The following is a 23,674-nucleotide window of genomic DNA, read 5'->3' on the forward strand; positions in this document are numbered from 1 at the left end:
TGTGATTTTTTTTTAATGTTTATTACAGTGTAACATTCTTAACAGCCCTTTGTTTTATGTCCAAATTACAAGATGATGCAGTTAAACATATTCCTGGATCTTTTTTGGCCAGTTCCATTTGCACTTGAATAAATATAGTTACGTATAAGAGAATTAGAGAATGCCAGGCTGCATAACTGGATGCATCTTAGTAGATGGCCCTTAGCTAAATATATAACTCTTTAGGGGATATGTCCTTCTGGCTGAAACAAAAACAACTTCCTTGGCTGGTGCCATCCAGGACTTGGCTTCATCTAAAGTCCAGATAAAGTCAGCATTTATGTTTTTAAAACAAACAAACAAACAGATCATAGATTGCTATTAGACATTTGTAGGCATTTATTTTTTTTTTTATGCTCACTAAATAATAACTACAGACATACACAGAGACAAGAAATAATGTAGGAAGCAAGAAGCCCAAGAACTCATCAACAGCATACCAGAGCTCTGTAACTAATCTGCTACATGGTTCAGTTCTCCCTAAGATTCAGCAATAAAAATATCCTTAGTGGGAGAATGTAACTAGGTAATTCTTATTGCACGTTTCCAGGATGGTTTGTAGGTATTAAGTTTAAACAGAAGTCAGAGAAAGCACAAAAACAAACCAGTAAGAGAGACAGTTGTTCAAAGCACAAAACTAAATTGAACAAAACCCATCTGGCAAATTGGAGCAAAGTCAGCTGTAATTGTCTATATGCTATCCACCCATAACTTTGTTTGCCCTTGGAGAAGTGACACTGGTAACACAGGCTTTTTTTAATGAACCAAACCATGAGAAAACCAAACAATAAACACATCCAACAAAGAGGGAATCATCAACATATACCACTGAAACTTTCTTGTACTTCCTCACAGTGACAGTCTGCATGGAACCCATGTTAACTCACACTATTTACATATCCAGATACATTCAAGATTAGCCAGAATAGATGTCTCTAAAGAGTTTACATGCCCATGTACCTTCTTTGAGAACAAAATTGAAAATACAGTACAACTACCTGTTATGCATCATTAACGGCATTTCTAAACACAGTTGCCACAGGAGGATTTTGTTTCTGAATGCAAATTTACCAAACCAGCCATTTCCTCTGCCGATGACTGATGCGTGACAAATCTGAAGTATCTGCATCTATAATTATGAACACTATAGACTTAGTGGAATATATGGGGACAGATTTTCCAAGTATTTCAAGGTTGGATGGAAACAAAACCAGAAAATTCCTCAACAGCTACAATAAAGACTTTAATCTCCTGAAAATAAACAGTTAGCAACTGGATTTGTCTCGTAACCACTGCCACAGCCTAATTACTCTGGAGTTATATTTTCTACAATAGAGTCTATATGATATTATATTGACCAAAGTTTCTAAAAGTATGACTCTTGATGAGACAGAAAAATAGTAATGATCATTCTTGATTGTATGCACTAGATAAATTATCCTCTTAATATATCATCACAGTCCCAAGAAGTGGTTTGTGCACTTGTAAATTGATACATGTGATAAGCTTTGCATTAAGTGCCCAAGTGCTCTATGAAACACAGAAACCTGAGAAACTCAAGAAATATAATGGTTAGTGCATGTTTGCCTGTATTGCACATTAGCTATGTCTAATTACTGATATTGATTAATTTAAACCTGATTCGTAATGTGCTGCAAAATCTCATGCCAGCTGACTGCTTGACAGCAGCACCAATATACACAGGCCTATCACAGGAAAGAAGCACTTGGTGCTAGATAATCACATTCTGAAAGTACACTCAGGTGTACTGAGTATTTTCAAGTATTTTCAGGCTGGAGGTTTGTGATCCATTAAGTCACATTCATGCTGTTGTTAAAATATGCCCCTGAACAGAGGTGAATTTAAGAGGATAAGAGAGAAAAGGAAACTTGGCACAGGGACAGAAATGCCTAATACTGGCATCACATCAAAAAGGTAACTGCACTCCAGCCTCAGCAAACAGAGGTTCTGCAGACTTCACTTTGTAAATTGCAGCAGCAGATGGCTGAAATCCACCCCCATACAATTCCCATGCCTGGAATGGCATTGCCTACATTTATACACCCTGATAAGAAACTTGGATTTCCAAAGAACTGAGTAACTTCTTTTCTCATACATCCTGATGCCTGTTACAGGGGTGCACAGGACACTTGAAACAACAGCAAAATATCTGGCCACTATTACACAGCCAATAAACTTTTATTTAGATGTAGAAGGAAAATATGGTTAAAAGAAGAAAAATCTAGGAAGATTTATTACTCCCCTGAAATTCAGGCAAGTCCCACAGGTTCCCTGGCAGCATGTCAGTGCTTGAGCAAGAGGATGATCAGATTTTTTAAATCAAAGGCTCAAGTTAATATTGGCATACATTGCATTGGAGACTTCATCTCCTCGTTGCTTCCTGATTGATACAATCTGTGTATGAGGAATAATCCAGATATTGGATTGCACATATTTGGCAGGTCTTGCACCCCTCTTCACAGACAATGGTTTTGTCATAACTGACAATGAAGTTATTGTAATACTGCTCAAACAGCTTGCTGCGTGGCACAGACAACTGCTTGGCCATTTCATATAAGCTTTCAGGCTTCAAGTCTTCAATACCATAAGCTTTAGTCAGGATGTATTCTAATTTCCAGTCCGATTCATTTTTCTTGTTGGCGTCTCTGAGGTCCAAGTAAAACTGCCAAAGATCCTACAGTTTGGAGAAAAAAAAAAAAGAAAAAATAGGCACGGCTGTATTGCTTTCTTCCCTGCTTCATTAAGTCTCTAGAGTGATATATTGATTAGGAAGCTGTCACTCCTCATTATTCACAAATGAATAGAAGGTCACGTCCCACCCCAAGAGCTGGGCTTACACCCAAAGCTGGTACTTGCAGTGTGGTAATGGTGGGGGGATGGGGAGAAGAAAAAGGAAACACAAAAGGCAGCAGAGGCACTGTTATAAGTCTTTCCTATCCAAACTGTAAACCAAACTCCACTATGCTCGTGTCTGGCTTGGGTCTGGGGCAAAAGGGTGAAATCCAGAACTCTTTTCTGTGGACACTGCTTGAGGGGCAGAATGGACAGAAAAAGAACAGCCCAGGGAGAATTCAGAGGAAAGCGAGAGATGGAGATACAGCAATGAAAGCTGCACAGGAAAGAAGCAGACAACATTAGCACAGATCTCCAGAGGGAAACCCCAGTCTCAGTCAAGCCACAGGATGTGTTGTCACTGAACTCGGCAAGGTCAAGATTTTACTTTGAATTACTGAGAGAATGTCTGAGTTACTCAGAGCCAAAATTACCATACAGGATTCACTATATCTCCAACAAAAATAAAGACTACAGAAGTATTCTAAGTTTTCTCCTTTAAAGAGTCTTTACAATTTCCTATTAAAAGTATAAACCCTATATAGGAAGCTGCATGATTATGAAAGGCATCACATGGCTAGAAGTGTGATTTTCTTCATCTGCTCTTCTATACCCTGTAGCAGTACTTCGTGCCTCCCAAAGCTCAGGCAATCACCAGCAAACAACACTGGTATGTAAACAAGCTAATAATAGCTGGTATGAACCTTCTTCACCATTGCAGAGCTGAACTCCCTGCAAACAGTTTCAGGATTATGCCCAGAAAAATTCTGACCATCTTTGATTCTACATCGTAGGAATGTTCAGAGAACAGGAAGCACTGGGTAGTCTTGCAGCCAGACAGACTGACCAAGTTCTCTTTCAGATTTCATCTTCTTTGCCCAAGAAGAAAAATAACAGTAAGCACCAAAGTTCCACCGATTACCAGAATACTACAAAGGCTGACATCTCACTGTAATTTTTAGTGACAGTGTATTTAAATATTTAAGTCCTAAACAATGCTTTAAAAGCCTTACTTACCAGCAAGCTATAATCGAGAAGATCGTATTGATAGAATCTGACACCCGGGTTATTGGACTCCATTTGCCATACATTCTTCACTGGGGTTACAGCAGGTGCCACAAACAAGGAATTTACTGGCTTTTCTGCAGGAAAAGGGAGCGGAGGAAACAGTTACCTTTCAATCATTTCTTTCTCAAACATATTTTTATGGAGAACCAACACAACAAGAACTAGAGTGAGAAGCTTAGGAACACCAGCAATTTTTTACCCTGGATTAGTTACACCACTATGAATTCCTTTATCTCCATTCAATGGACCAAAATCTGTGTACCCACATTCCACTGCTTATCAGTGGAAGTTTATCTATACTGGAGGCTTCACACCAGTTCAACTATCCAAGTGCTGAATGGTCTTGCCTGCAGGTAAGGCCTCTGTACTTTGTATATTTCTACTGAAGAAATATCCAGAACTTTGAATAGCTTTCCTCATGCAACACTTTACATGTTGCATTATGTATTTGTTCTTCATGTTATTTATAATGTCATTAGAAACACCAGGGTATCATAAACTGACTCTGACTTCACTCATCTAGACTAGCCCAGAATCTAGTTAGTAAACACTGATCTGTCCAGTAACTGAAACATGAGGACATACAGAAGTTTTAATAGGCAGAATATGCAGGTAAGAGTATTGAGAGGTTCTCTGTGTAACAAAAGAAACCCTAACCATTCCTTTCTCCAACAACATCATGGTGGTGAAATCACAAGGCCAGTCTCCACAAATGACAAGAAGATTTTAAAGCCTAGAAATCAGTAAATACTTCCAGAAGAGAGAACACCGAGCTCTGTATCTCAGTATCCTGATGTTGGCTATAGTATTATATTTATCTTGAATTCTCTGAAATTTTGTCAAAAAGAAAAATGACATAAAGAGAAGACAGCCTAAAACTGTACAGATAAACACAAACTGTACCACGCTACGTGAAATTTCACTGTTTGGATTTGTCAAAATATGCAAAATTATTAAAATACTCTGGAAGCAGTTACTTGCACATGGAAACTGTAATGAGAATGCATCAAGTTCTGTCTATTCTCAGTGAAATTTGCAGTAGAGGTGATGATTTCATGCACAAATGGGACAAGGTACAAAAACATGCATGTGTAAGACTGTTCTGAAAACCATTTGAGCGTATTAAAGGCCATTTCTTTCACTTGGGTTGGATTGATTTTGGACATTAATTCCATGTTAACGGTATGCAAGAAGGTAAGTCATTTAAAACTCTGGTATCCCAGTCCGCATTTTGGGCATTGCTTTTATGAGTTCATATAAAAACAAACACAGATAAGGAGCCAATTAATATTGGAATATTTTGTGTAAACCAAAGCAGTAGACTCCTCACTATGCTGTAGACACAAGTATTTAACTAGCTACTTGTTAGAGATCTTCTGCTAGAGATGTAAGAGTGCTTCATACAGAAATATCCACACTTAAAATTAAGGGATTTCAAAGCAATAAACAAACTTTTCAAACCTGGGTGCTTTTCTTGAAGGGAAATTAGCTGATCTAAGAGGTGCAACAAGCAGAGACTTTCATTCCCCTGCCTCCTGCTTACCCCTATCTTAATTAACTTTGAAGCAGCAGGGAACTCAGCAGAGAGGCACAGTAATGATGCAGGAAACACAAGAACACAGAGCATGTCTAGTTGGCCTGAGAACATTCCCTTTGACACATTACACAATAGCAACTGGCTAGTACAATTTGCCTGTGTCACTGAGAAAGTGGAGAGGAAAGAGTAGAAATTCTTGTCTAGGCATGAGCATTCATTAAAAATATAGGAAGCCTGCAGAGTCTCTTCAAACTTCAGAAAAAAAGTCTTCTTGCAAGGTTTTCTTTGGAAAAAATCTGCAAGTGTGTGAGGCTTGAACTTTTGTAGATAAATAGCAGAATATCACAATTTCATTTTTCAGTTATTTACAACACTGACTGACGGGTAACACCATGTAAGAAAACATTAATTTGCTTTTAATCAAAAAGGAAAAGATGAAGGATTCAATGAGCATCATTACCTTCTTCATCCAGGAGGACCATGATACTATCTCTATGTGTGTGGCCAAAAAACTGCCCAGCAATAACACTACTGTATTTGCGAAAAATCTTCACTAGTCTCTCATTGTAATACTCCCTGATAGCTGTAGTATTCCTTGCGTATGGCAAGTATCCTACTGGTACGTGTCCTATTATATACACCTAAGAAATTAGATAGAGAAAACACAATTAGCATCTTCCCTTGAAACTGATAGTTTTAGCTTTAACTTAGAAAAGGTTAACACAATTTTATTCTGATGCTATCTTTGAAATAACATTCTGAAAGCCAGAAATCACAGCAGTTTTATTATACAAAATACAATGAATAAGTATGTTTAAATTTATAATGACAAAAATAGTTTTTTCTTAGTGCATTCTTGAAGAAAGTTCTGCTAACTCTCTGCATGATTTTAGGGCAAAGAAAAATGTGTTCAATTGTTTCAAACGAAAATGTAAGTTAACTAGGGCAAGACTTATGATTTGGCACCTCAAGGGAATAGCAAAAAAGTTTGGTGTTAGAATATTATAGGGAATGGTCAGATATTCAGCATAAACATAGAAGAACTAATTACAATCTTTCTGTAAGTCTGTTGTTTAGACTGAGACTGGCTTCCAACGGAACAAGGAAGGGGAAGATCTCCTTTCCCCCCACTATAATATAATATTTAAAAAAACAACAACTGTTAACATGTTTCAAACTAAACACTTTTCCTGGTCAGCTGATGATCCAATCCCCACACAAATCAATAAACATGAGCAACAAGTTATAACCCCAATTCAAAACTGAGTATTATTAGGAAATTTATTATTATTATAGCACTCAAACTGAAGCTTGGTTAAGTTTTGTGGTTGTCAAAATCTTTTCTAATATCTAATTTTCATACTCAAAATTACATAACAATGTAAATGAAATACACTAACTTTTGTCTTAGACCATGGGTGCACATTTTAAAATTGAAGGCTTGAGTAAAAAGATTCAGAAACAAAAGTTAAAGTATTTTCCTTCTGGCTCCTATGGCATTTTACATTATAAGTGAGAAAAGGTATTTTACTGCATTATTTGAGAAAGAATATTCAATTACTGTATTAATTGTTGTAGTATGTACACAATGTGCACATTCAACAAAGAATTATTAATGCAAATGAAACTGTGATTTTTTCCATCTCTTTGGTAACATTAATATTATTCTAAAATCATATTTATATCACAGAATCATCTAGGTTGGAAGAGACCTCCAAGATCATCTAGTCCAACCTCTGACCTAACACTAACAAGTCCTCCACTAAACCGTATCACTAAGCTCTAAATCTAAACTTTTCTTCTTAGTTTCTTCTTTTCTTCAAAGTTTAAACTAATAATGCCAATGGGTTCTGTTCACAACCCCTACCTTTTCCTGCTTTTGTGAAGATGCTTCCAATATTCCCTCCAGCCAGGCCAACTGGTTGGCTGGGTCTGTGATATTCACAGTCACACTATTTGGGCTGTAATATAAGTTTGTGTTCAAACTGATTATCCTGAGTGGTTGAGAGCCAACGCTTGATTCAAACAGCTGTGTGTAGAAGCCACCTGTGAAAGTAAGACCAACATTATCTGAAAAAAGAAAGGCTTCAAAGCACAACTTTAGAATCAAAGTACAGACCAACAACATATTCAGTCTTCTTCTTTCTAATAAAATAGGATGTGTTTCATCAAGCTATGTATCACCTGATCATAACAGAACATCTTAAGAATCTGTTTTCAGGAATATTTTAGTAGGAAAAGTTGACACTGAATATGTTATGAATTCTTGCCTGTAATTGCCTTTGTTTTTGTTTCCATATGCAATTATCCAATTCACACACAAGAAGTGCCCTGTAACATTTCTACCACAGAGATGTAGTAATTGTTAGAAGTATACATTTCTTAAAACACTGCAAACACATAGGTTTGTCCAGGAAATAACTGTTTGAGTTTAGTAGCCTTGTACTTTGAAACTCATTTAGCTTTAGACTAGAACATAATTAAGAGCATGTCATACAGAACTTCAATGGGTGCAATTTCATAGTTCATGGACTTCACTGGAACCGTGACAATAGAACTGTAACAATATACTTTAACGTAAGATCTGTTCCTTTGAGTTTTATTTTCCTATTAGAATTCCTACTTCCATTCTTACCCAAATGTCCTTCTTATTCAGGACACAAAACACAAATTAAAATTCCAAATCCCTAATGTCTGGAAATTGGGTTGAGTTTTTCAGTCTTTTGCTAAAAAGAAAAATCATAATTAGCATATTCTTATTTTCCCAGTTTAGTAAGTTGGATACAAACATGATGTAATTAACAAGACAATCACCAAGACTATGTACTACTATAATCTGAAGAAATATATGCCTATTCCATACAGTAATAAAAACAGAAACACCATGCCATCAATTTCTGTACAACCAAATTTAACTCTTCTTGTGCATCATACATCTTTTTCTAGAAATGTACTTTTTATGAGGTCCTGAAGGCAATAAGATACTTTATGAGTATTGGTAAAAAGCCAATAAAACTGTCCATGTTACAAGAAGCAGTAATGACTATTGCAAAGGAGAACAAATGTACCCTGAAGACAAGCATTGATATTCAAAAAGCTAAGTAACTTCTTCCAGAAGAAGCATTTTTCTTCCAGAAGAAGCATTATTGTTAAGCTGCCATCCATCATATTTGATAAGTAGACGTCTTTCACTAGACGACAGTCTAGTGAAGTTCCCACTGGCTGGAAGAGGGGAAAAATAAGCCTGATTTAAAAAAAAAAAAAAAAAAAAAAAAGGAAGACCCAGGAAACTACAGGCCAGTCAGTCTCACCTCTGTGCCTGGCAATGCGGGACAATGCCAAGCATAAATACAGGCTGGGCACAGAACGGATTGAGAGCGGCCCTGAGGAGTAGGACCTGAGGGTGTTTAATGATAAGAAGCACAACATGCGCCAGCAATGTGTGCTTACAGCCCAGAAAGCCAACCATATCCAGGGCTGCATCAAAAGAAGCGTGGCCAGCAGATCAAGGGAAGTGATCTTTGCTTTCTACTCTGCTCTTGTGAGACCCCACCTGGAGCACTGCATTCAGCTCTGGGGCCCCCAACACAAGAAGGCCAGGGATCTATTAGCACAAGTCCAGAGGAGGGCCAGAGAGATAACCAAAGGGCTGTAGCACCTCTCCTATCATAGAATCATAGAATCATTCCGGTTGGAAAAGACCTCCAAGATCATCAAGTCCAACCTTTAACCTAGTACTGAAGTCCACCACTAAACCACGCTTCTAAGTTCTCAATCTGCACGTTTCTTGAAGACCTCCAGGTTTGGCAATTCAACCACTTCCCTGGGCAACCTATTGCAATGCCACACAACTCTTTCAGTAAAGAAATTTACCCTAATACCCAACCTAAACCTTCCCTGGTGCAACTTGAGGCCATTTCTCCTCACCTTGTCTCCTGGTGCTTGAGAGAAGAGCCTGATCCCCACCTCGCTATGACCTGTACAATGAAGGTAATTGTACAGCGCGATAAGGTCTCCCCTGAGACTCCTTTTCTCTAGAGGCTAAACAACCCCAGTTCCCTCAGCCGCTCCTCATAAGACCTGTTTTCTAGACCCCTCATCAGCTTCGTTGCCCTTCTCTGGACAAGCTCCAGCACCCCGATGTCCTTCTTGAAGTAAGGGGTCCAAAACTGAACACAGTACTTGAGGTGTGGCCTCACCAGAGACGAGAACAGAGGGACAATGAGGGGAGAGACAGAGTGCAGAGGGACAACTAAGAGGACAGGTTGAGTGAGTTGGGGTTGCTCAGCCTGGCAAAGAAAAGGCTCCGGGGAGACCTTATAGTGGCCTTCCAGTGCCTAAAGGGGGCCTACAGGAAAGCTGAGGAGGGACTCTTTATCAGGGAGTGTGGTGATAGGACATGGGGTAATGGCTTTAAACTAAAGGAGGGGAGATTTTGATCAGATGTAAAGACAAAATTCTTCACTCAGAGGGTAGTGAGGCCTTGGCACAGGTTGTCCAGAGAAGCTGTGGATGCCCCATCCTTGTAGGTGTTCAAGGCCAGGCTGGATGGGGCTTTGGGCAGCCTGGTCTGGTGGGAGGTGTCCCTGCCCTTGGCAGGGAGGTTGGAACTGGGTGGTCTTTAAGGTGCCTTCCAACTCAAACCATTCTGTGATTCTAGATCATCCACTGTAACAATTCATTCTGTGAGAAAGCTAAACAAAGGGGACAAATCTATAGAATCATTAGTTCTCTAAGCCCTAGCTTTATGATGTATTACTGACATACTTTACCTCTTCTGAAGGTACTGATTGCTTCATCAGTTAGCCAAGGCTTCCAGAAATCTGCTACAGCATTGTAAACTTCACTGGTGGTTACAGGAAGCTGATCCTGTGAGACAGCAGAACTTGCCTAAGTCTTATCATTCAGACACACATACAAAAAAATTAATTTATCATCCCACCTGATTTCTCCCATAATACATAAGTGTAACTAGTAATCACCAGGTAGCACATCAGAAAGCAACAAAACTTCTCACCATGCAGTATTGCTGATCAGGAAGAAAATCCCAGTCTTAGAACTGACAGCATTAACAATGTTAATGCATTGTTAAACTAATGCCAGAAACATTTCAAGCCTTAGGAGCACAGCTAAGTAGAAAACCATACATCCTGCAAAATTGTAAACCAAAGATTCACAGACTACCTTCTAAAAATACAGTCTCTTGGAGGAGAAGCTTGAACACAAGTTTCTTATATAGCAGGTGAATTTTTCACACAACTTGGGATACATAGCTCCCTGAAATTCCACTAAAGCCCTCAGAAATATTTCAATGTGATTAATCAGTATTTCCATGATATCCTGTAGTTCTGATTTAAAATGTAGAAGAAAAGTTTTTTCAATGTTTTCACACACCAGCTCCAATAAGGACTGCAGCACTTTTCGGTCCGAGCCAAGCAATGCCCAAGTGCCACAGCCTGAATAGAGCCATGCTCCCATCTCACCCTGACAAGGAGATTCCAGTTTGTCCTTGCCTTTCCTAAAATACCTGCTTCGATTTTTAATGCTAGGAAAAAAAAAATCAGAGGTCAAAAAATAGGAACACTATTACAGTGCATGTTTTCTTAAACATAGAATTTGACCTTTTTAAGATGTTTGAAACTAAACTTACTTTATTAGAGGCTTAGGCACTAAGTCTCTGTCTAGATGTAGTGCAATCAGTAGTCTGTTCAGACATTTGTTGCTTGTAATGCACGGATATTGGTTACTAAGAAAGCTTTGAGTCATACCAGTTCAGCCAGAGTTAAGTCACTAAGACACAGCAAAGTCTGATCTCAGATAAGAGGCCATGTTATGGACTGAAGGTGATTTGGTCTTGGGCTCTAAAAGGCAAATCAGTGTTCTGTGAACATTTGGATCAGGCAGCAGTTAAGGCATTTGTTGTAAGCAGGGTCAAGAATGTGAAACAAAGTAAGACTATGCAGAAAGACCAAGGTCACAGTAAAAAAATCTAAAAGGTATCCCAGTGGTTGATTAACCTGAGTAGTATTTTTAATAGGCTCTGCAAGAAAAATCATCCAAGACCGTGAAATCATTATGATGGATAGGTCAGAACGCAATAGAAAGCAATAAAATTATTTGGCGCATAGTAAGCAAACAGCCTCCACAGCTGTGGAGGAACAGTGTGTAGGCCTCTGGAACAGCCTACGGAGTGTGGCTTGCTCCACATTACTTCCAGTCTATGGTACGTATTGCCAAGCACATCCACAAGAAAAAAAAAATGTCTTCAAGAGCAAAAAAATCCAACAACCTCATAGTGGGGAATTTCTGGTCCCATGGTCTTTTTCCAACAGTAACAGAAAAGTATGCCAGTTCTGTGCATTAGTGGAGTCTGCCATTTTGAAGCAAAGCACCGCAAAAATACTCGTGTGGTTTTGGACACAAAACTACAACAGTTACTCCAATAGGCAGCCTGCTTCAAAACGCTATTTGCTGTCCAGCTGCCCCTGCTGACCATCCTTTTTCTACCTTCAAACTTAATTTCACAAACAAAACTCATATTTGTCAAAAAAGTGTCACTACATTCAAATGTCAGTGTCTGCCATGTGGATTCGTATCTTTGTTATGGGGTTACTGTATATAGCTTTTTTCCTTTATACCACAGGAGACTGCTGAATGACAACTATTCTCTGCTAACTTTTGTTTTTTAATTAAAATAAAAATAATACAATGAGTTAAACTTCATCTGAGGTGGTATTTACCAAATCATCAGTAGTTTTTGGTGAACTAACTTTGTTTCCTGTGAATGCACATGACAAGCTCAAGCTATCCTAAAAGCTTAAGACCACAAAACTCTCCAGTCCCAGCTTGGTCTGGGCACTCACAGCTCCAAGCTATGCTACTTGCTTAGCTCTGATTTTCCTTCTCACATTGCCCTCTTCCCTCTCCAATACCCCCTGATTTAGGAATCACTAATTACAGGCAATGATACTACTATACCAAAGCCATCTACCATACCACATATCCCACGATAGGCCTAAATAACACAGAAGGCTGGAACAAAAGCCTTTATCAAATTGTTTTAGTTGACCTGCTCAACATCCCTTCCGATCCCCTCAGATCCAATGACAGAATTTGTTTCTCAGTCCTGTGCACTGCCAGATCACCTTGCAATATGCTTTAAAGGACAAATGAAGCAACTGTTTATTTTTGTGCTATGCCAAGAAAAATATTCACAGATCACTGACTGTAAAGAAGCACTGTCCTCAGCTGCAATGGCCCACATATCCAGTAAATAGTTAATGGGAATATTTCTAAATTTTGAATAAGGAAAGAAAGAAAGACACATTTTAATAGTAGTGGCAAAACTATGGGAACATTACAAAAGTTATTCCATCAGTGTGATAAAAACAAACAAACAAACAAAAAAACATTAATGTCCACAGGTAGACTTCCAGCTGGTCTTTCAGCATGCCTTGAACTTTACCACATGCTGCCAGATGCACTAAGGATGTTATCTCTGTTACGTTAAACTATTGCACACACACCCGACTTACACATATGTATGGCTTACATAGCAAGAAAAAGTGTGTATTGACACACTGATGAGACCTGGTGGTTCTAAGCCACAAGGAGACGAATGGTTAACAGTAAATCTGCGTTACCTCAGGCAACGTACAGATTTTACCTGACACCAACATTTGGTTGGGTAACTTAACACGTAGAAATGTACTTTGTATTTTTGATTGGAATTATTTATTTATCATTTGAAGTGCTAATCAGAGAACCCTGGGATACTGTTTCCAGATAACATTTATACAAATTTCACTGTTATTTTTTTTTCCCCACACTTGCCCTCTGAGGAGTTAGAAAGACACTCAACATGGTACCTAAAAAGATTTTGTATTTGTTTTACCTGTGGCCAGTAATCATGATTTCCCAAGGCTGGGAAAACCTGAAGATCTGGAAAGAAACTACGAATTGTAGAACTCATATTGCCAATGATGTTAATGACGAGCTTTGTCGAGAGTTCTTTCACTGGAACATGAGGAGGGCTATCTCTGAAAAAAGAGAAGGTTTTATTAACAAAGAGTTTAAGATTAGAAGTCATAAGCTATAATATAGCTTGATTCTAGATACATCTTACAGAACCCACTACCTAATATATTGTCAAAGGACATCTAAAAAGATATCCACTTTATATTTAATGACCTTAAGACAAAAATACAGTGCCTCCCATGATAATTCATTCCAGTCAGTTATTCCTCTGACCTTTCCTTTTGCTTTCATTTTTCTACTTTCCACCCTCCCCGCAGCACGTTTATTAACTTGCACTAATAAAGTCATGTGGCACATGTCACAGTGAACAGTCCAACAAAACCCACAAATGGTTACAGGGATCAAAATCTCTTCCTGAGGCCTTATATACTCAATCTTCCACTTATTAGCTACTCAGACAAGTGGAGACTCTTTAAAAGTAGCATTTGTGAGATACTAAACTGAGGATGTGTTGGTGTGAATATAAACTTGTGAATTACTGCACTATATGCCTATCCAGCTGTTAAAAGCTTTAACTGTAGAGTGACTTAAACACTTACTTACCCAGTCCAAATCATGAAAGAAGCCTGCTGCTTTGAATCCTTCATGAATGTAAATGCTGACAAAATAAGTTGATAAGGAGAATCACACAAAAAGTCTCCAAAAGGGCCTGGGTTAGAGGCATTGGCTCCTTTGGAAGAAGAACAAACTTTGGTGCGATCAGGGGTAATGTGGTAAGTCGGATCTAAATGCAGATCAGATACATGCCAGAACTGTCCTGTTTACAGAAAATAAAGATTAAAGAAAATGCATTATTTCTGACCAGGCTTCTAAGAATCCCATTCCTTATATAGCCTGGGAAAAAAAAATAATTAGCTGAATCTAAAGTTGAACAGGAATCCCTGACATTGACTTCAAAAAAGTGCAAGTATTTTACTTAAAAAATATATAGTAGTTCTGTGACTTTCTGATTACAACTTGCAAATGTGAACTGGATACACATGGATAACCCCATGCTTGCTCCATTTTTTTCTACTGCTGTTCCTCTTTGAAGTTTTGTAAAGGAGAATGAATTTAACAAATTGCTGATTATCCCGCCTGATAAGTGTGCATGAGTGGTGCATTCCTGATAAGACTACTTCACACAGTCTGCTTAGAAAAACTGAAAACAGAAGCAGAGGCATAGGTTTCAACAATTCAGCAGAAAAAAAAATGGAGGTTGGTAGGGGCTGGAATATGGAGCTCCTTTTCATTTATAGCAATCTGGAAATGGAAGAGCAGAGGAGGTGATAGAGGGACTTCTCCATTCTACCACCTGAAAAGAAAGGGAGTAACAATTTTAATTATTTTTCTACACCTTCCCTGGCTGGAGGCTGCTATAAAAGATAATGGTCTAGAAGGAAAGACACGAAACAGCATGTGTGCGGATTTCAAAGTGCTTCTCCCTAGCAGCCACAGCAGCAAAAAGACTGGGCTTCTTACCAAAGAGAGGTGTGTCAGCCTTAAATACTGAGTACTTTCTAGGCTGACACATTCTTAGTCACTTGTCAGTTAGCACCGCTCAGGAAAAAAACAAACACACTCAAAAGCACGGGAATATATTGAACAAGATGAATTAAGCTTGTATGAGACTAGCAGCCTTCAAGTTCCATGTAAAACATGAGCAATTTCTCTCTGTCAGTTTCAAAGCATTTGGAAAAGGCAAGTCTATCCGGGGCACTGGTTGTGAAAGTGGGACAGATATAAATTGATTTTCCCAAGGTCACATGCTCACTCAACAACAGAGCAGGCAACACACGGCTCGACCTTGTGGAGCTTTATTTCAGGAAGCAAAGCCCAGCAGCAATCTTTCAGATCTACAACGCTACGCCTTCTGCAAGCACAAGACGCGGAAACGCCTGAACGCTGCTGCGCGCTTGGTTTGAGACGTCCGTGCTCACAGGGACGGCAAATCCCGTGCAAACAATGTCAGGGCACTCACCTGTGGCTGTTACTGTGCCGGAAATCAGGCCAGGCAAAGCACGCTGCTGGCTGGCAGCACAGGCGCAGCACTCGTGTTTGCAGGGCACGCTGCAGGGCACCGCACGGCGGGCAGGGCACGGCTCACCTTACCTGACACCGGCTGGAGCGCGGCATACCCTGCTGACCGCCTGGAGACCCTGGTTAACCCCCACCTACCTGAACAGCACTGCATTCAGTTAGCTAAAAGTTACAGCTAGCTGGGACGTAAACCGGCAGCAGCCTATATTTGGGTAAAAACATGCAGGGAGGCGCCAGACGGGGTTGCCCCTCGAGCCGGGGTACGCTGCGGGTTATGGGACCCGCAGCCAGGGCACCCGGCCCTGCCGGGGCTGGCAGGGGACCCCCGAGGCTGGCAGGAGACCCCCGGGGCTGGCAGGGAGCCCCCGGGGTTGGCAGGGGACCCCCGAGGCTGGCGGGGGTCTCCCCTCCCGGGGCCCCCCTCGGCCGGGCGGGCACCGCGGGCCGCCGCTGCCCCCTCGCCCGCCGCCCCTCCGCGGGGCCGGGCCCCCGCCGGCCCCCGCTCCGCCGCGGGGCCTGTCGGTGCCTCACTCACCCAGAGCCGAGCGGGGCCCCGGGCCGGCCGGCGCTGCCTCGGCCGCTCGCAGCGAGGAGCAGAGCAGCGCCAGGCCGAGGGCCAGGCGGGCGGCGCGTCCCCCCGGCGGCTCCATGTTGGCGGTGCCGGGAGGGCCCTGCCCGCCGACGGCTGCTCGCGGGACCGCCCCGGCCGGGAGGGGAGGAAAGGGGCGAGCCCGGGGCTGCCCGAGCCCGGGCAGCGTGAGGAGTTCTTGGCAGGCCCAGGGGAGGCCAGAGCAAGTCTAGGGTAGCTTTTGGAAGGAAGGTTCCTCACGGGAAAATGCTGAGTTATATTGTAAACACCAGCCCCACTGTTACACGTTACCATACAGGAGCTCATTGCTCAAGAATAGTTTCCTGTGGAGGACTCGGTGTCAGTTTTAGTAGCAAATTAGAGTAATTGTCATCAATCCCCAAGCTGCCCCTCCATGTCCACCTGCTGAGGGTGGTTTTCTGTTCGGATTTTCTTTCCAATGGCTTGCAAAGCCAGTTTTAGCGGAGCGTGAGGTCCCTTGTGTCAGTGTTTCCTTGACTTTCCCGCTCTCTCGTCTGAACAGTGCCACAGGCACTTCACGAATACCACACTTCTCCATTTTTTCTTACCCTTATTTACTTTGGCATTAATATTGTTCATCTTTAGAACAGGAAAGTACCTCACCAATAAGATTTATGATGGTTTCATATGTTACATATAGAATACACATCTGTATGGAAAAGCCATCTTTTTTAAAAAGTGAAAGTAATGTAAAATATTCAACATTCAGGCTTTATGTGTAAACCAAGTTTTAACAGTCTCGGTGTTCTTTGTCTCATATTTAAAACTTTTTTTTTCTTTTTTTTTCACTTCATGCCCTATAAATCACTTGTCACAAAGATGAATGCCACTAATGGAAACCCAAGTCTGTGTTCCTCAGTAATGAAGTAAAAGCAGCTGTTCCCGTCTCTCTGCGGAGAGGTGGCAAGGACCACAGCCACTGTGATGAATACACACATGGGTGGATAAGCAGAGATGGAGTGAGACAAATGAAAGCTGAAACTAAGGTTTAAATGAGCAAATAAAACCAAAGGACAGAAGATGCTGCTTAAGCACATGGAGGCTGAAACAGCCCAAAACAAAAAAGAATCCAGCTCCCCATACCTTTGAAACAAGTTTACATTTCTCTGATGAAAAGTTAGCTCCTAGATTTTAAGTGATCAATATCCACCATTTAAAACGTATTTATGATAGCTCATAATTAAGGACTGTATTTTACATTTCTGGTGTTCCCCATAAGGAAAAAGAAAGAAAAAAAATTTTGATGTTCATTTCAGGCAGCTTCTTTGTGAAAAAGTGAAGCTGACAAATTAAGGCTTGTATTGTTGTTGGCTAGATGCCACAGTTGTGTCTGAACTTCTATTGGATGAGTGAGATAAGCTATTGATGTTACCGTAGCCCTTAAGGAAGAAAGTTGTCTATCTAAGGAAGCAAGAAGCCACTTCCCATGATATGCAGTTGCAGATCTGAGGGGAGGCACAGCAGAGGATCATGCCTGGGAGGTTAGAAAGGGCTCCCCTCCTGCACCTCCCTCTGCAGCCACACTCCCCCAGTACTGAGCAACTGAATGCCACAGCTCCACTGTTTAAAGGCTTGCAGCTACCTACATCTCAATATGGGCCACCAAGCCAGCGTGTCTGAAAACATGGGAGTTTCCAAGCATGCTCCTCGATGATGCCAGCAACTGCTTCACTTTTCCTAAGAAGATAAAGTATAGGGCAGTTTTTGCCCCACTAATCTTTTAGGGAATATTTTCCAGGAAGGTTTTAATTTAATTTTTCTACACAGTATTTTATCTTAAATTGCTCACAGTGCATTGTTAATTCCAGTACATATTTGCTATAAAACTACAGTGCATGGAGAGGAATCTCAGAAGGTTTGTCTTGTATTGTTTTCCCTCCCACCCCTGTGGAGGAAGATGAAAGACAAGCTTTGTATGTTGGGTTCCCCCAGTCCTGCCCTTTATCATGTCAGTCCTTTCCTCCCATCCTGTGAAACACTTCACTCTTTGAACACTGATGTACTCTAGTCTTCTGTATATTTGCAAAAACAAACAACAAAAAACCCCCACACCAACCAAATCAAAAACAAAGAAAGAACTCTCATAACTATTAAAACAAAAACCATGGGAAACCCACAGAAATCAAAGGCTGTCTATCTGCTAACCTTAGCAGGACAACAGAGAGCAAGTTTCCAAGTTTCAAGGGAAGAGGGGAGCTGAAACTGAGTTGAACCTCTCACCTCTGCCTACACACAAAGACAGGGGCTTTATTTAGATTTCTTCAGCAAAGCCACCTCTTCTGAATAAAGGCAGTTTTTCATTTCCCATGTACCCCACATTCCATACAGCCAATGCCCCAGGGTTTTGTACCACATGCTTTCCTACTGCTTAACTGAGAAAAAGGAACTTTTACAACTCCCTCTAAAACACTGTAATATTATCCCATAAAATGCAAATGGAGCACAGGTTTAAAAAATGTTTTAATTTCTGTTGAATCTCCATTCCAAAACAATTCAAATATGTTCCATTTACTGTAAAAAAGAAAGGCAAGTGTTTCAGAGTTTTAATGCAAAGTTTAACCTGTTGCACTATACAGCACAAGTCTGCCAATTTGATGGCATAAAGTTTTTTTTTCAAAAAAAAAGAAAAACACCCCCCCCAAATCTTTATTAATCCTTCATACCAGAAATGTGCATTTAAGCTACTTTCAGTTATGGACGGTACATTAATCCATCCAGAAGTAACATCTGGACAGGGGTCAGGTAAACTACGCTTTCTCATAGTGGCGAACAGCAACCACATCACCAAAGGTCAGAGTCTGCAAGTCCAAGGAAAAGACAGCAATGTTAGATACTGGACATTTTCTGTAATGACTTAACACATACTAAGAAGTCCATATGAGAACAACGTTGTTTTATATTACATAATTTATAAAAAAATTTTACAGTATTGATATTTTAAGTAAACAAGAGGAAAAATTTCAAAGTTATGGTTCCCATATTAATGTAACTTTATCCTTGCTACTTTCAAACCAAAGAAACACATAATACATGCTTACAATACAACTAAAGTGAGGCTAGAAACGACTGTTTAATTTTTCTAATTTTGTGAATGTAACTTCTTGAATTTATTGTTTTAATACAGATTTAACACTTATTTTGCCAAAGTTAATCAAAATGTGCAGTCTAAAATCCGACTCCCCTATTTCTGTATTCTATACTATTCTGCATACGCATATACTTAAGGAGAACCTCATACTAAAATAAATGCATTCTATGCACTTATATGGCTAGAACTGCCAAATATTCCAGTTACTGCAGTTATTTAAAAACACTAAGTGTTGTGTGTGAGCTTTGCAGGTATTTTGCTAATTGGAATATAGCATTTCACTGCATTCAAATTCCAAAGGAAGTGCTTTTCTGTGTATGTGTGTTTCTGTTTCCAAAAACAAAAATGTACTTTTCCTTGAATCACTGTCACACTGTGCTGCACTGACTACAAACTTTAAAAAGTTCATTATTTGTAAGTCTCCATCCACACAGATATTCTTTGAAGTATTCAGAAAATAAAGCTACCTGTTTTTCTCCAACAGCCAAATCACATAGGTTAATTAAAATAGGTGAAGAGGTTTTATTTTAAAAGCTACATCTCTATGACAAAAATAAGCATGAGTATTGTCAGTCTGGACATTAAATACAGTAACTTATACCATTTATCCATCCCATACTCCTGTTCCTGAAAAGTCAGGAAGATAAGGGGAATTTAAAACAAGAACGATTTTTCTTCAGACTATTGAAGTTTTAATCAGTTTTCAACAAGATAGGAAGAATAAGCCCTTAAATGAAATATGAAAATACTATTACCTCCTGCAATACTCAAGTTTTATTTTCCTACGGAAATACTTGTTCTATGCAGTTAAACTGCATTTACATGTGCATATATAAAACATTTTTAAAGAAATCTACATTATCACTGACAACAAATCACTGCCTATATAATAACCAAGAACTTCATATATTTTGCAAATCACCGCAACTATTTACTTATTTTTGCTTGTGCGTTTACATGAAGTCTAGAAAGAAAGGATACACTTGGCATATGCACAGGCTGGCCTGCCTAAAACCGCTAGCAATTTTTGAATAGTCAGGAAAACTAGATGCAAAAGAAAAAATAAACATTTGAAAAATCTCTGCTAGCTTTCCCCACCAATTAGTTTTAGCTTTTGTGTGCAAGCAACACTTACCCACAAAGTTGACAAAGTTTGAAATAACGATATTAGTGGTGTTATGTGAATGCTCAGTGATTTTTATACTTACCATTACCATTTTGCCATCCTTTATTTCTCTAACAAAGTTTGTCTCTTTGCCATCCCACTTCTGTACGTGAACTAGCTTGTCTCCATCCAGGGTCACAACTGACTGTGAGAAATCAAAAAATACAGACACTCATTTGGAGGTATTTAAGATTCTACTCGCATGTTAAGCATGCACTTTTCTATTGAATTCTCTCTAGATCCACATGCATCTACTGAAAAGATAAAGTAGTCCCAGCCATTTTAAAGCCAAGTACATGAATAATCCTTGTTTTAAGGGTGAACTCCATACAATTAGCGTTTGTATCAATGAAAGGAAAAAGTTTCCTTTGAGTTCCAGTCTCACAGGAAACATCCTTTCAGATGTGCTTTTGGGGTACCTGTTATGTTAAGCCCTCAATGACACAGGGAGAAGGCATTCCCTCATTTCAACTGGAAAAAGTTGCACCAAATGATCTTTCTATCAAAAGAAAAATGAGCACCCAACAGAATTCCTCAACACTGGGAGGTAGAAAGGGGGCTGAAGACATAGTATGTTGATTCAGACAGGACACAGCGCAAGTAGACAAGTAAGATGCAATCTTGGCTTTTTCTTCTGTTCACTGTGCTACAACTAGCAGTAGCAGAGGTTACTTTTTCTTTTTTTTTTCCTTTGATTCCACCCTGTAAAGGATACAACCTCGAGGGTGGGGAGGGGGAAGAAAAAAAAAAGCCACTGCAGCCCAAGAGTTCACTTACTTTGCAGTTTCTATCATCTGGGGTAGTTTCATCAAATTCCTCTCCAAGTTTAAAGCTGATTTCTGTGTTTTTGAAAGTGCTCTGAGTCCTGATCACTACTTTGTCCCCCTCGCTGCTGATAATCACAGTCGGTTTAGTCACATTTCCCACCTGCCGTGTGGCAAACCCCACTCCTAAACCCCCAAGGAAAAACAAAGATCCATCAGACATTCGTTATCCTAAAACATCCTTCCCGCCGCGCACCGAGGCGCACAAACCTCCTCCCCCGCTCCACAGCTTTAGATGACCAGTGAGAAACGCCACTTTTCGCCCCGACCCCGCCCGCGGACCGCGGCTGCCCCCGCCACCCGTCTCCACGCGGCCGCAGCCCCGGGCCTGCCGCTGCCCCCGCTCGGTGCCACGAGGAGCCGCCGCTCGGGGGCACGGCGAGCGCCAGCAGCCCGCGGGCCCCGGCAGCGCTCGCCCTTACTTCGTGCTCGCCCTGCCGCCTCCTGCAGCCAGGGAGGGGGCTCTCCCGCATTTCGGGCTTCCCGCGGCGCCCCAGACCCGGCTCTCCCGGCCCTACCTACCCAGCGCCTTCATGTACTCGTCGAAGTTGTGGCTGTCCACCAGCTTCCACGTCGCGCAGAAAGCCTCGACCATGGCGGCCGGGTGTGAGTGCTAGGAGTGCCGGGGAACGCCGTGCCGCCCGCGCCGCCCCGCATATAAAGCCGGCGCCCGGCGGGGGGCCGGCAGGCGGGGATGGCGGCGGTCCGCCCCCGCGGGCAGGCCGGGGGCCGCGGCCCGGAGCCTCCCCGCCCCGCCGGGGGAGGGCGCTCCCCCGCCCCGCCGCCGCCGGGGCCCCCGGAGGGCGCTGAGGGGCGGCCGCGGGCAGGCCCCGGGCGGGAAGGGGCGAGGGCCGCTGGCTGCTGGGGAGGGGAAGGGGAGCGCTGGGTGCCCAGGGTTGGGGCAGGCGGTGCCCCCCCGGGGGTCTGCCGTGGGCGGAAGGGCAGAGGGATGCGCTTGGCAGGCCTGCTCACCTCAGCACCCCACAGCACCAACCATCCGCGCTGTACTCCCGCTGCCAAGAAAGAAGCGGGTGCCAAATGTGAAAGACCTGGCTTGAATAAAAATGCGCTACCACAGAAACACCTCCGTTAGAAGCCTTCCCTTTAGGCCTTTTCAGCCAAGTTCTTTCAGTGTTGGCCAAGTGCGGATTCCTTTCCCCTGCCATCTTGTGCCGTTCATCCCGATGCTGCCTGAAATTGGCATTTGCTATTGTTGTGTGGAAACAGCGTCTTGCCTCCCAAACCGACACCATCTGGAAGCTAAGAATGAGCAAAGAACGGAAGAAAATTGCTTAAAACCATTTCATCTAGCAAGATTTTTTAATGCCAGAGAGTCTTTCCCTTCTTCTAGTTCTTTGAAATTCCTTGAAAGCTCATCTTCTGAGAGTTTTTCAGAAAGCAGCCCAGCGCTGTGGTTCAAGTTACGGTGTGAGCTTTTCTTGACCTATGGCTGGGATAGGTTCCAGAGTCATGAATCTAGCTCTTAGCTCTTGCAGCAGTACTCAGGGATTAAGTGAAAGTGATTTCCTGTGCTTTAGGAATAAAACCTCAACAATTGTCTAACTGGTTCAGCCACACGAAATATAAATAATTGTGAATATTTTCCTAATATTTTAAAAGTAGCTTTGGACTGTCATTTGCATTTCTTTCAGGCTCTTGTGGTATGGCACCTTCTTTGGGTATAGGGCAATCGATGCTTGTTTTGTCATGTTTTGACTTGGCCTCAGAAAGAATTAACCCCTCTCTGAATTAACCCCAGGGATATAATCCTAATTCCTTTTACCAAACAACACTTTTTTGTTAGTTTTGATAACCTAACTAAGGGTATGAACTAGCGCATCTATTCTTCTTCAACCTTCCATCTACTTACGCTGAAGTAGAGACAGAGACATAGTGTTGATAGTTACGCATGCCCTCTTGCAGCTCCTCAGTTTATGTCCAACTTCCTCTTCTGACCTGTATTTCTGAGACTTTTTAACTCACGTTCAGAAACACAGGGAGAGTAAGAGCATCACTTGAAATTACAGACCACCACCTTGTAAGGCTGAAAGGAGAGAAGTCCCTTTTTTTGGTCTAAGTTGAAAAATGCTGTCTCCCAAGTATGCACAGAATATCAGCATTACCAGTGCGTCTCACATCCATGTCCACTAACCTAATGCCTGTAGTCAGTCAAACCCTCTATAACCCCAGTGTAATCAGTAAACCTTGCTCCCAAAGGCCATCCAGGGTGAATGTGGGACAGCTCTAACCTTCAGCCTTTGAATAAAGGACACAAAAAATGCTTTTTGCTACCTTTCCCCTCTGGTATAGCCCTGTTTCACAGGCCCCCAGGCATTCAGAGAATGAGGGGCACAGACTCAGGTCAACTCCGTTCAACCCTTAAAAAAAAAATTAAAAAAAAATCATTTGTTCAGGAAAAAAAAAAAAAAGACAG

The 23,674-nt window shown here is 41.4% G+C and overlaps 2 protein-coding genes across 2 annotated transcripts; both read right to left on the reverse strand.

The window, feature by feature from the left end:
* Window positions 1–354: 354 nt before the first annotated feature.
* SMPDL3A (sphingomyelin phosphodiesterase acid like 3A) lies at window positions 355–16,539 on the reverse strand. Its single transcript, XM_080588351.1, has 8 exons — window positions 16,089–16,539; window positions 14,078–14,291; window positions 13,392–13,536; window positions 10,270–10,366; window positions 7,365–7,543; window positions 5,958–6,138; window positions 3,910–4,034; window positions 355–2,734 (listed from the first exon to the last, which is right to left on the reverse strand). Exons 1-8 carry the CDS (start codon window positions 16,201–16,203, stop codon window positions 2,423–2,425), a joined length of 1,368 nt encoding a protein of 455 aa, XP_080444477.1. The 5' UTR covers window positions 16,204–16,539; the 3' UTR covers window positions 355–2,422.
* Window positions 16,540–18,606: 2,067 nt separating this feature from the next.
* FABP7 (fatty acid binding protein 7) lies at window positions 18,607–21,946 on the reverse strand. The gene is made up of 4 exons (XM_080588356.1): window positions 21,763–21,946; window positions 21,194–21,366; window positions 20,460–20,561; window positions 18,607–18,961 (listed from the first exon to the last, which is right to left on the reverse strand). The coding sequence occupies exons 1-4, from the start codon at window positions 21,833–21,835 to the stop codon at window positions 18,911–18,913; spliced, it is 399 nt and encodes a 132-aa protein (XP_080444482.1). The 5' UTR covers window positions 21,836–21,946; the 3' UTR covers window positions 18,607–18,910.
* Window positions 21,947–23,674: the final 1,728 nt, after the last annotated feature.

Source organism: Anser brachyrhynchus (genome assembly GCF_964034855.1).
Source record: "Anser brachyrhynchus genome assembly, chromosome: 3".
Lineage (NCBI taxonomy): Eukaryota > Metazoa > Chordata > Aves > Anseriformes > Anatidae > Anser > Anser brachyrhynchus.